The sequence below is a fragment of the Canis lupus genome, chromosome 32, assembly GCF_011100685.1.
Source record: "Canis lupus familiaris isolate Mischka breed German Shepherd chromosome 32, alternate assembly UU_Cfam_GSD_1.0, whole genome shotgun sequence".
Classification (NCBI taxonomy): domain Eukaryota; kingdom Metazoa; phylum Chordata; class Mammalia; order Carnivora; family Canidae; genus Canis; species Canis lupus.
In genome coordinates this window covers 34,431,418-34,444,840 of record NC_049253.1, presented here as the reverse complement: position 1 = coordinate 34,444,840, position 13,423 = coordinate 34,431,418, and the positions used below count along the sequence as shown (strand labels likewise).

The 13,423-nt window shown below is 42.7% G+C and overlaps 1 protein-coding gene across 10 annotated transcripts in view; it reads right to left on the bottom strand.

Moving 5' to 3' along the window:
* RASGEF1B (RasGEF domain family member 1B) overlaps positions 1 to 13,423 on the bottom strand; it is a 550,412-nt gene that overhangs the window by 18,291 nt on the left and 518,698 nt on the right. For all 10 annotated transcript variants that reach the window (XM_038582293.1, XM_038582294.1, XM_038582297.1 and 7 more), the window contains 3 exons: positions 6,640 to 6,822; positions 4,823 to 4,945; positions 4,119 to 4,256 (listed from right to left, as the gene is read on the bottom strand). In XM_038582293.1, the coding sequence (XP_038438221.1) occupies positions 4,119 to 4,256; positions 4,823 to 4,945; positions 6,640 to 6,822 (444 nt within the window). The remainder of the gene's footprint in view (positions 1 to 4,118; positions 4,257 to 4,822; positions 4,946 to 6,639; positions 6,823 to 13,423) is intronic.

Here is a 13,423-nt window from a genome sequence, read left to right as displayed (position 1 = left end):
GTGATTCTAGTATATAGCAAAGCATCAAAATCAATGCTCTACAGGCATATCTGGTGAGAGATTCTTATTCTACATTTTAAAAAATGCTTTTTTAGAGAAGAGGTCGAGGAATATATAGTCAAGGATTCAGCTAGTAAGAAAAAGCAGTGAACTATAACTATACAACAGAGTATAGGGTAAAGAGTATAGGGTAAAGCTACTCAAATAATAAAGAACTAGTCTCTGGAACGCCTGGGTGGCTCAGCAGTTAAGTTTCTGCCTTCTACCCAGGGCAGGGTCCTGGGATCGAGACCCACATCAGGCTCCCTGCATGGAGCCTGATTCTCCCTCTGCCTATGTCTCTGCCTCTCTCTCTGTGTCTCTCATGAATAAATAAATAAAATCTTTAAAAAAAAGAACTAGTCTCTGACAGAGATAGAGAGACACACAGAGAAAGAATATGTATGTATGACCTCTTTTAAAGGTTTCCTGCTGCCATTTGACTCCATTCCAAGCTTTGTGTTGTTAAGCATGCTTCCTTACTGAGTCATGAATTGCTAAATATGCACTTATTCTTTTTTATAACTTCAAATGCCAGTGACAGTAATTACCTAGCAAATAAAGATAGAATAAAGACCAGCCCCTTAAGGAAGAGAAAATTGCATTTTACCCACTATAGTCATTTGTCATCTAATTCAATCATTAGCTCCATTTCATGTTTCTTGCAGGCAAGTCCTAATAAGCCACTTCATTTTGGGCAAATCCCCAGGGGGGAAACATATTAAGCCAAATTATGCAGAACTGTCCTAGCAGATTCAGCAGAACCCGACAAAATTATATATAGGGTGCACCTGGATTCATTGACTGCCAAAAAAATCCCTAAAGTTTCAGGCAAGAAGCAACAAGTCTCAACCCAAGCCCACACTCCTTCCTGTGGAGGGACATATTTTTTTCCTCTTCCAGTAACTGATTGTTTTGTTCGTTCATTCATTCGTTCATTCATTCATTCACTCATTCATTCACTCATTCAAACACTACTGAAGGGATGCCTGGATGCCTCAGTGGTTGAGTGCCTGCCTTCGGCCCAGGGGTGATCCCGGATTCCCGGGATGGAGTCCCACATCGGGCTCCCTGCATGGAGCCTGCTTCTCCCTCTGCCTGTGTCTCTGCCTCTTTCTGTGTCTCCCATGAATAAATAAAATCCTTGGGATCCCTGGGTGGTACAGCGGTTTAGCGCCTGCCTTTGGCCCAGGGCATGATCCTGGAGACCCAGGATCGAATCCCATGTCAGGGCTCCTGGTGCATGGAGCCTGCTTCTCCCTCTGCCTATGTCTCTCTCTCTCTCTCTCTCTCTCTCTGACTATCATAAATAAATAAAAATTAAAAAAAAAGACTTACAGTTGTCTTAAATAAATAAATAAATAAATAAAATCCTTAAAAAAAAAGAAAAAGAAAATAAACACTATTGAATACCTATTAAATGCCAGGCACTGAGCTAGTAGTTCAGGATGCTGTGATGAACAAAGGGGGCACAGCAAGGAGTCAGGAAAAATAAGTCATAAAAAAAGCAAGTAATTACTAACCACAGAATGCTATGAAGAAAACCACTAGTGAAAGCCAACAGTGAGAGGGCTGCAAGGTGATTGAGGTTGGGGTGGTGAGGGAAGGTCTCTCTGAAGAGAGACACTTGAGCACATCACAGACACATGGCCCGCCAAGCAAAGAACTGAGGAAAGAGCATCCACTGCAGAATTTTAGAGCTGACAGGGACATTAACATAGCGTTACCCCTACAATTTACAGAACTGAAGAAGCAGCGAGGAATTTAGGGAACTGCCAAAGTACACTCAGATCAACCAGATGCCAAGTGTCGCCCTGATTTCAAATACTGGATTGAAGGAGCTGAAGTATCTCACTGTAAAACCCAACCTGATCAAGGTAGGGGGCACTTGGCTGCTCAATCCCTAGGTTAATCAATTCCTTGGTTCGACTTGGCTTATCTTCTCATCTTCTCTTTTCACACTCAAAACCATCTGAAAATCTCAGGGTTTATCAAGGATTTGCTATTAACACAGGAGTGCTGACAAGAAGCCAGGTTAGAAGGCTGTTTGGCCCTTTGTAGTTCCAACCAACTCTTGAATGGCTTGAGCCTATTTAAAAAAAAAAAAAAAAAAAAAAAGACCGGATCCAATCTGGCTAACACAGATAGAAATGACCTCTGTCACTGACTACTGTGACAAGAAAAACAAAACACCACTCACCTGGCATTTTCAGAACACTAAATTTTTATGTGAAAAAGATTTTTAAGGTGTTCCTTTGGAAAGAATCAAGGAACAATTTTTATTTTTTAAAAAAGGCAATAGAGGGGAATGTAAGCTGATCGACCTATCAAGGTAAGTACCTAAATACAACTACACAAAAATGAAGTATTGACTCAGGACTCATCCTTCATACCAGAAAAAGTCCTTATGATGCCACTACTCTTTTGAGCATCCTGTCATAAACTAAGTTCACAGAGCCAAGACTGACCCTGCCAAGCAATCCAATAGATAACCAACCCCTCTAATATAAGAATTACCTCAAAACTTCCCTGGGATACTTAACCGTTGCCTTTGTGAGTGAGTGACCTACCAATCCATACCTTGCTAGAACCTGTCACATGCAAACTGGCAAAATAATTATAATAGTCATAACTTGCAAAACGACTCAGGAAACCACCCAGTCTTACAGATATAAATCATGGCTGTCTTGAGCACCAGGGTTCAATATAATGTCATAAGGGAGCAGTAAAAGGATTAATTCCATTTTCATGAGGACATAACTGCAGGGAGGCAAGTAAAGTTTTTTTTTATTGACAATCTTATACAATTTTTTAAGTTGGAGGAAATATTGAAATATATACTATATAACAGGGTATCTTGTTACATGATCTTTACAGCACACCACTGAAAGAATGAGTTCTCAAGGAAGGTTATTCATAATGGGAAAATGCATTTTAAGATGAATGAAACAGGACATCGCTGCAACTGCAAAATGTTTCGTCAATCTTTTCCTGTGTGTGAAAGTGTTTTATCTGTGCCTAGGTAACTTGCTCCCAGGAGCTCAACTGGCAGCATAGACTACAAAGACACCCTTGCCCAACAAGCCTCAACACAAAATATTAGCCTTCCAGGCCTGCTTCAAGGAGGATCACCTTGAATTTGTTACAGCTAGTTAGCTCTTATCAAAGGCTTGATTGAGAGAAGTGATATTTATGAATGATTATCCAGAGATTTACTTTTTTTTTTTCTCCACCTATCCTGGGTGCTAGCCCTGACTCAACTTCTGGGCACCATAAGCCTTGGATCTTTTTCTCATTGTCTTTTATCCAGAAGAATGACCTTTGCTAATTATACATTAACCTTATAACCCCAGGGTTTTTTTTTTTTTTTTTTATCAAGGAACATTTGTTATAAAAACTATACAGAGCAATTTTCCTGATCTCATTCTATGCCCCTATAGAAAGTCCTCCATGAGTAAGTTTTTAAAATTTCATTTAGTTTAATGCTCTGAAGAATTAGTATGCTGTCTTTTCTGATAGTGAAAATCACATAACCAACTATATTTCTCTTTCACCTGGAGTTTCCACTCAAATCACAGCAGTCCTGTCCTACTATACTGCTTCTCAACATTAGCCTATTTGTTTTCTCCCTTCCATGGTACAAACTGTCTATTTCTATATATGATGTATCAATATACAACTTATTATCTGTTAATATGTTACATTATTTGTTTTGTATCTATTTGTTTATATCTATTAATATAATATGTATGCTTCTAACTTGCTATGTCAAATCTTTTTAGAAGAAAGAAAAGTATAATTAAAATTAAAACACACTTGCAATGTGAATCCTATGCATGAAGTGACATGAACATACTCCCAAATTAATCACATAAAATTCCAGATGATATCCCTTTGAAGGGGGATTGTATAATCATCTCCATTCGACACACCAAACAGGCCATGATGCTATGTTGAAGACTTGCCCAAAGGCAACACAGAAAGGAAGAGGTGGCGACTGTGATACATAATTCAGCACCAGCTCCCACCAAGGCTCAGCCTGGAAATTCGAGTGCTTTTGCTCAATTCAAGATACCAACCTCCTCGCCACTGGCTATTCGGTGAGCCAGATCTTTTAAGTTTCTCATCATTCTTTCATCCCGAAAATCATAAGGAAACGTTTCTGTCCATTCTGTCAGGAGTTGAAGAATTTTGGGTGCAATTTTTCTTATCTGGTTCTGGGGACAAAGAGCAAATCTCATTCAGTGATATCTATCACCATGGACTGCATCAAAGAAAACTGCAAACAGTGTCACTGGTAAACTTCTATTGCAAAGTCTTTGGGGTTGAAGAAGTCTAGTCTCCCTTCCCCAAGTCAATGCCAAGTACCACCGACTTAAAGCAGGACCTGGGGATCTTCCATGGCATTAAATCTATATTGTGTGAGTTTGTTTGTTTGGCATTAAGGGCATGACAGTTTATTTTAAAAAATCGTATCACACTGATCATAATGACCAGTAGTATCCACGTTATGATAGCTTTTCTCGAGTATTAACATTGCAGTATTTTAATCTACTGAAATGCTTTAATAGGACCAAGAACTAGAGAAATAAAGATCTTAGATGACAATGAACACTAATAATACTGGCATCCAACCCTATTTTGTGTTCTTTATACCATTTCCAATTCTCTTTGCATAGCCACGATGCCATTTTTGCCCTTCAGCCTGGGGATAAGGAACCAACTTCCCAAAATCTAAGTGAAAGTATAACAGAAAATTGTAAAGTTCAAAACACATCATTACCTTATCGCTATTAGGATCACTTAGCCTCTGGTGCTCAACACATAAGTGACAAACTTTGGCCATTAACTCATATGGATGCATAAATAACCGAGAACTCAGCAGGAAGGTAAATATGTATGTTCTCTGTAGCAGGAGAAAAAAAAATCATCATGGTTACATTCTCTCTGAGACTAATATCTTTCCTATAGATTATATTTGTATTTCATTAAGTTCTCTTGATCAAAGTTAATATGCTGCAGTTTCAAAAGTAATGCTTAGTAGTAAAACATTTTAAGATGGATTTTTCCTTTGCCTTCTGATATATCTTTTCCCTTAAATTGTACTAAAAATAATAGAAGTACAAGATAAGTTTATCTAATGAAATTACTCAAAGCACACTTTCATGTCCACCCTCTGGGAGGCAGGACACCAGGACACATAACTCATTCTAGCAAAGAAGAATTAAATTCAGCTCAGGGAAATAGATTTAACATAAATATACCACCCATACAGAATCTTGTTCTGTGTCCAAATATTATGGTAACTCAATGGAAACCAAAAAAACACCCGATCTACATCAGCTCAAGAATTCTCCAGTGTGTCTACTGTGGCACACAGCGGTGTTTGTGTGCTTGTGCCAGAACATTCAAAGGCGGGTTTTCAAGTCATCTGTTTACTTGCTCAAAGGCTAAGCAATTCGATAAAGCACAGTATCAAACTATATACTTCTCTTTAACTACATCGTCTCCCAAGAAGCCAGAATGAAGTAGAGCTTATTTGTTAAAATAGTTTCAGACTCCCAGTGAAAAGAAAAATGCCAGGGCCTTTTTTTTTTTTTTTTTTTTTTTACCCCTCCCCTCCTTATGAGCCTTTAATAGCTCATAAACACTTACAGGGCTGAACAAGGGATTCCTTTTACTTTTGAGTACAAGTTTTCCCTGTGTGACAACATATTTCAAAATGCTATGTAACAAATCACACAGAGAGATAACTCAGGAAGAAACACTATGGTGACTTACAGTGGCAAGCACAAACTATCCTTCGCACACCAAGGTCATTATTATATTTATAAAAACATATGAACCCGGTGTCTAGATATTTTCATGAAATCTATCAACAGCCAGCTGTTGTTGAATAACCGGGGCCTCTGTGGCACAATCAAAGGGGAAGGAAGATACCACTTGCCCAGAAACATAAAACCTAGGTCTGATTGCTGATCCTGAGGGTGAGACCATGTGTGGATTATTCAACATTCTGAATTTCAGTGTTCTCCTCTCTGGCCTCTTGCAATTGCCATAAAGACTGAAAAAATGTAAATGAACTCCCTAGATTAGAAAGTATTATCTATATAGATGATGGCTATCAAAGCAAAACATAAGCAATCTATAAAGAATTGCATCTTGAATATAACTGTTGTTCTCCTTTCTATAAAGTTTTCCTGTCCAGCTTCACTTTTCTCAACATAGTAGTGGTCTTGGAAACAAAAAAAGCATTAAGTATTCTAGGAGTATCCAATATCCTCCAGCATTTCTATGTAAAGACCAAGGTATAGACATGAATTAAATCTACGGATGCTTCCCTTACATGTTATCTGACTGTCTACAGTGTGGTACCAATCCTGAAAAGAAATGGATATGCAGAAAATAATCAAAATCTGAATCATACTCAGGCTGAATTTGACCTCAAAATGTTCCATAATCAATGTGCAATTTCTCATTCGAAAAATTCTTAGCAACCCAGATATAATTCAGTAGTATCTAGGGTTCCTGTTGTATTGTATTTTGTATTTTTTATCGAAGAATACCAAGGATGTGTTTCAGAGGAACAGAGATACCTACATCCGGATAGTAATCCACGTTAGGTACTAAGTGCTGGATGAGTGCTTCTAGAGATCCAGAGAGGAGGTTGTTGTCATGGTAATACAATCCTCCACAGCTGTCATCTGCAGGCTGATAGAGGTTTCGGTTGTAACCACTGCTGTCAAACATGGCTGAAAAGGGAGGAGTCTGAGGCATGCTTTCCTAAAATGAATTGCAAAAGGAGAAAACATACAGTCAGTAATATGCAGTCCAGAAAAAAGGTAAGCATTAATAGAAATAGGTCATTTAAAGAATAGGATTAGGTTGTGATAGAATATCAGAACCCATCAAGAAAGCAAATTGCTCTTTGAGTAACACATGTATGCATACTTTTGAGTAGCAATCTAGTTCAGTCAAACACCATATAATGCTTAGATCAGAGGATCCAGTTTGGATTTGAATTCAAGTTTCCAGCTGCCATACTTAGATCTTACTCCTTCATATATGAGGAAGAGAATGAGTTTCCAACTGTTTTATCTCACTGAGTCAAACAATTATCCTAAGGGAGAAATGTGCAAGACTTCCAAGCTGGTTGGGAAGAATTACGTCACATATAATAAATACTGGACTGACACTGGGAATAGTAGAAGATAATCAAAATAGAAGTCGAAAAAATGAAATTGTAAGAGAGGCCTAGAATTAAAGTACATTGTGTGTGTGTGTGCGCGCGCGCACATGCATGTGGCTGCATGAGTGTTGACAGATGCACGTACAGCTGTACATATGTCAATCAAGAGATTTAATGCTGACCCTCCAGCTTCCATCCGGGATCTGATGCTGTTCATTTTCACTCCTTTGTGTCAAATTCTTTCAGAGCGGGGGCTCTGTAAAGCCTCAGTTCTCTGCAAACACATGGGCTGAGAGGCACCTGATTTGGGGAACAAGAAGTCCTGTGACGGCCCTCTCTATTTGTATGCCTTATAACTCACAAAGCCCTTGTTAGAGGGTGCTCAGGAAAGCCAGAGGCTATTAAATTATTACTTGGATTCCTAGGGACAGAGCTCTGGACCCTGAGAACAGACTCTTGGTTTCTGGCAGCATGTCTGGACAATGGAGGTATTCAGCAGCTGCCAGATTGAGAGTTCCAGAAGGCAAACAATGAAAGCCAACTCCAGGCTTTGGACTGGGACAGGGTGTGTGAAGGCTGCAGAAGGACATAACCTGGGCTAATCCTTCTTTTCGAGACGCCAATAGATATTTGCATCCGAATGGGGAAGGGGTGCGGCGCCCTGTCTGAGAAGGCACATCCTTCACTCCAAGCGCATCTGTTCAGCTCCAGCGAATGGGGACCACGGCATTGTAACATGTGCGTGTGCCTCAGCAGGGGTGGCCAGGGGTGGGGTGCTGGAAAAAAGAAATCTACTAATAAGACAACCTGATAGGTGAAAACAGCATTTAGGGAAGGAAACATCAAGAAAAAGAAACAGAAGACAAGCTTCAGCATTTTGTACTTTCTCCCATCCACAAACCAATGCCAAGGGGGAATGAAAAAGGAAAAACCAGCCACAAACAGGAAGAAACTTATTATTAAGAATCACTCTGGGCAATCTGCCACTACCTGCATCATCATTGCCATGCCTCTCACTGAGGCAGGACAGGGTCATAACAGCCAAAAGACTGGGGACTATGGGATGTAAGCATTAACACAATTGCTCCACACTTAGTTGAAATCAAATTGATAGTTTTCAATGAGTATGATTCATTTGCAATATAATCTTTGCAAATGAGTTGTTCTTCGTGGGAAGATAAAAAAAAAAAAGACCCCATCTACCCTTGCCCCAAGAAACTCAAAATGTCCTTAAACTGAAACTCTAGGACCCTGAGATGAGAAGTGCCTAAAAGTTTTGTCTGATAGCCTGGAAGGGACCGTCCATCTGAATCTGGTTACCTATTTCTGGCTTTAAAAAGCTTTATTTAGCTGGATAGGAGCACCTGGGTGGCTCAGTCTGTTAAGTGCCTGCCTTTGGCTTAGGTCATGACCTCAGATCATGGAATCCAGCCCCAAGCTGGGCTCCCCGCTCAGTGGGGGTTCTACTTGTCCCTTTCCTTCTGCCCCTCTCCCTGCCAGCTCTCACTCTCTCTCAAATACATAAAATCTTTGGGGGAAAAAAAAAGCTTTAGATGGTTAAAATCAAACAGTGTCCTTCCTGAACACGATCACAGGTGGACCTCTATCATGACCTTGGAGGTTTTTTGTTTTTTAGGTTTGTTTTGTTTTTGCTAAGAACCATGATTTTCTTCAATTTCTCCACTTATTCATCATTACTGAAAGCATCCAAATAAAGTGATTTGGGAATATAGTTGGCCAAAGACTTGGGAATTATTTCAGAAAACCAGAAAATGTTAAAACTTCAAAAGGAGGGGAAAAGGGGCAAGATGACGGAACCGTAGGGTCCCCAAGTCACCTGTCCCCACCAAATTACCTAGATAACCTTCAAATCATACTGAAAATCGACGAATTCAGCCTGAGATTTAAAGAGAGACCAGCTGGAATGCTACAGTGACCAGAGTTCGGGCTTCTATCCAGGTAGGAAGACAGGGAAAAAGAAATAAAGACACAAAAGGCCTCCAAGGGGGAGGGGCCCCGCGAGGAGCCGGGCTGAGGCCGGGGCGAGTGTCCCCAGGACAGGAGAGCCCCGTCCCGGAGGAGCAGGAGCTGCACCGACCTTCCCGGGCGGAAAGGGGCTCGCGGGGAGGTGGAGCAGGACCCAGGAGGGCGGGGATGCCCTCGGGCTCCCGGGGACACTAACAGACACCTGCGCCCCGGGAGAGTGTGCCGAGCTCCCTAAGGGCTGCAGCGCACGGCGGGACCCGGAGCAGCTCGGGGGGCTCGGGGGCGGCTCCAGCGGAGGGGGCTGCGGGGCGGGAACAGCTCGGGGGGGCTCGGGGGCGGCTCCGCGGAGGGGGCTGCGGGGCGGGAGCAGCTCGGGGGGCTCGGGGGCGGCTCCGAGGAGGGGGCTGCGGGGCGGGAACAGCTCGGGGGGGCTCGGGGGCGGCTCCGCGGAGGGGGCTGCGGGGCGGGAGCAGCTCGGGGGGCTCGGGGGCGGCTCCGCGGAGGGGGCTGCGGGGCGGGAGCAGCTCGGGGGGCTCGGGGGCGGCTCCGCGGAGGGGGCTGCGGGGCGGGAGCAGCTCGGAGGGCTCGGGGGCGGCTCCGCGGAGGGGGCTGCGGGGCGGGAGCAGCTCGGGGGGCTCGGGGGCGGCTCCGCGGAGGGGGTTGCGGGGCGGGAGCAGCCCAGGAGGCTCGGGGGCGGCTCCGCGGAGGGGGCTGCGGGGCGGGAGCAGCTTGGGGGGGCTCGGGCAGAGGAAGAGGCTCCGTTCGGAGGGGGCTGCGGGGCGGGAGTGCGAATCCACCAGCGCAGGCTCCGGAGCACAGGGCGCCGGGACACAGCCCAGGATCCGGCCTCCCCCCGGGACAGGCAGAGGCCGGGAGGGCCCAGGACAGCAAGGACGCTCCTGCCCCAGCTGAGCAGATCAGCGGCCCCGCCCCGGAGCCTCCAGGCCCTGCAGACGGAGAGCTCCGGGGTTACTGCGGGGGCTGACTCCAGGGCTGCAGAGCTGGCCCCGCCACTGCGGTTAATCCTCCTGGGGCCTCACGGGGTAAACAACCCCCACTGAGCCCTGCACCAGGCAGGGGACAGAGCAGCTCCCCCAAGTGCTAACACCTGAAAATCAGCACGACAGGCCCCTCCCCCAGAAGACCAGCTAGACGGACCAGTTCCAGGGGAAGTCAAGGGACTTAAAGTACACAGAATCAGAAGATACTCCCCCGTGGCTTTTTTTTTTTTTTTTTTCTGTTTGCTTCCCCCACCCTTTTTTTCCCCTTTCTTTATTTTTCTTTCTCTTTTCTTCTTTTTTTTTCTTCCTTTTTTCTTTTTTTCTTTTTCTCTTTTCTTTCCTTCTTTCTCTCCTCTCTTTTTCTCCTTTTCCCAATACAACTTGTTCTTGGCCACTCTGCACTGAGCAAAATGACTACAAGGAAAACCTCACCTCAAAAGAAAGAATCAGAAACAGTCCTCGCTCCCACAGAGTTACAAAATGTGGATTACAATTCAATGTCAGAAAGCCATTTCAGAAGCACTATTATACAGCTACTGGTGGCTCTAGAAAAGACTAGAGCCACCAGTAGGACTCAAGAGACTTCATGACTGCAGAATTTAGATCAGGCAGAAATTAAAAATCAACTGAATGAGATGCAATCCAAACTAGAAGTCCTAACAACGAGGGTTAACGAGGTGGAAGAACGAGTGAGTGACATAGAAGACAAGTTGATGGCATGGAGGGAAACTGAGGAAAAGAGACAATTAAAAGACCATGAAGATAGATTAAGGGAAATAAACGACAGCCTAAAGAAGAAAAACCTACGTTTAATTGGGGTTCCCGAGGGCGCCGAAATGGACAGAGGGCCAGAATATGTATTTGAACAAATCATAGCTGAAAACTTTCCTAATCTGGGAAGGGAAACAGGCATTCAGATCCAGGAAATAGAGAGATCCCCCCTAAAATCAATAAAAACCATTCAACACCTCGACATTTAATAGTTAAGCTTGCAAATTCCAAAGATAAAGAGAAGATCCTTAAAGCAGCAAGAGACAAGAAATCCCTGACTTTTATGGGGAGGAGTATTAGGGTAACGGCAGACCTCTCCACAGAGACCTGGCAGGCCAGAAAGGGCTGGCAGGATATACTTAGGGTCCTAAATGAGAAGAACATGCAACCAAGAATACTTTATCCAGCAAGGCTCTCATTCAGAATGGAAGGAGAGATAAAGAGCTTCCAAGACAGGCAGGAACTGAAAGAATATGTGACCTCCAAACCAGCTCTGCAAGAAATTTTAAGGGGGACTCTTAAAATTCCCCTTTAAGAAGTTCAGTGGAACAATCCACAAAAACAAGGACTGAATAGATATCATGATGACACTAAACTCCTATCTTTCAGTAGTAACTCTGAACGTGAACGGGCTTAATGACCCCATCAAAAGGCGCAGGGTTTCAGACTGGATAAAAAAGCAGGACCCATCTATTTGGTGTCTACAAGAGACTCATTTTAGACAGAAGGACACCTACAGCCTGAAAATAAAAGGTTGGAGAACCATTTACCATTCAAATGGTCCTCAAAAGAAAGCAGGGGTAGCCATCCTTATATCAGATAAACTAAAATTTACCCCGAAGACTATAATGAGAGATGAAGAGGGACACTATCTCATACTTAAAGGATCTATCCAACAAGAGGACTTAACAATCCTCAATATATATGCCCCGAATGTGGGAGCTGCCAAATATATCAATCAATTAATAACCAAAGTTAAGACATACTTAGATAATAATACACATACTTGGTGACTTCAATATAGCTCTTTCTATACTCGATAGGTCTTCTAAGCACAACATCTCCAAAGAAACGAGAGCTTTAAATGATACACTGGACCAGATGAATTTCACAGATCTCTACAGAACTTTACATCCAAACTCAACTGAACACATTCTTCTCAAGTGCACATGGAACTTTCTCCAGAATAGACCACATACTGGGTCACAAATAGGGTCTGAACTGATACCAAAAGATTAGGATCGTCCCCTGCATATTCTCAGACCATAATGCCTTGAAATTAGAACTAAATCACAACAAGAAGTTTGGAAGGACCTCAAACACGTGGAGGTTAAGGACCATCCTGCTAAAAGATGAAAGGGTCAACCAGGAAATTAAGGAAGAATTAAAAAGATTCATGGAAACTAATGAGAATGAAGATACAACTGTTCAAAATCTTTGGGATGCAGCAAAAGCAGTCCTAAGGGGCATATACATCGCAGTACAAGCATCCATTCAAAAACTGGAAAGACCTCAAATACAAAAGCTAACCTTACACCTACAGGAGCTAGAGAAAAAACAGCAAATAGATCCTACACCCAGCAGAAGAAGAGAGTTAATAAAGATTCGAGCAGAACTTAACGAAATCGAGACGAGAAGAACTGTGGAACAGATCAATAGAACCAGGAGTTGGTTCTTTGAAATAATTAATAAGATAGATAAACCATTAGCCAGCCTTATGAAAAAGAAGAGAGAGAAGACTCAAATTAATAAAATCATGAGTGAGAAAGGAGAGATCACTATCAACACCAAGGAAATACAAACGATTTTAAAAACATATTATGAACAGCTATACGCCAATAAATTAGGCAATCTAGAAGAAATGGACGCATTCCTGGAAAGCCACAAACTACCAAAACTGGAACAGGAAGAAACAGAAAACCTGAACAGGCCAATAACCAGGGAGGAAATTGAAGCAGTCATCAAAAACCTCCCAAGACACAAGAGTCCAGGGCCAGATGGCTTCCCAGGGGAATTTTATGAAACGTTTAAAGAAGAAACCATACCTATTCTACTAAAGCTGTTTGGAAAGATAGAAAGAGATGGAGTACTTCCAAATTCGTTCTATGAGGCCAGCATCACCTTAATTCCAAAACCAGACAAAGACCCCACCAAAAAGGAGAATTACAGACCAATATCCCTGATGAACATGGATGCAAAAATTCTCAACAAGATACTAGCCAATTGGATCCAACAGTACATTAAGAAAATTATTCACCATGACCAAGTAGGATTTATTCCCGGGACACAAGGCTGGTTCAACACTCGTAAAATAATCAATGTGATTCATCATATCAGCAAGAGAAAAACCAAGAACCATATGATCCTCTCATTAGATGCAGAGAAAGCAGTTGACAAAATGCAGCATCCATTCCTGATCAAAACTCTTCAGAGTGTA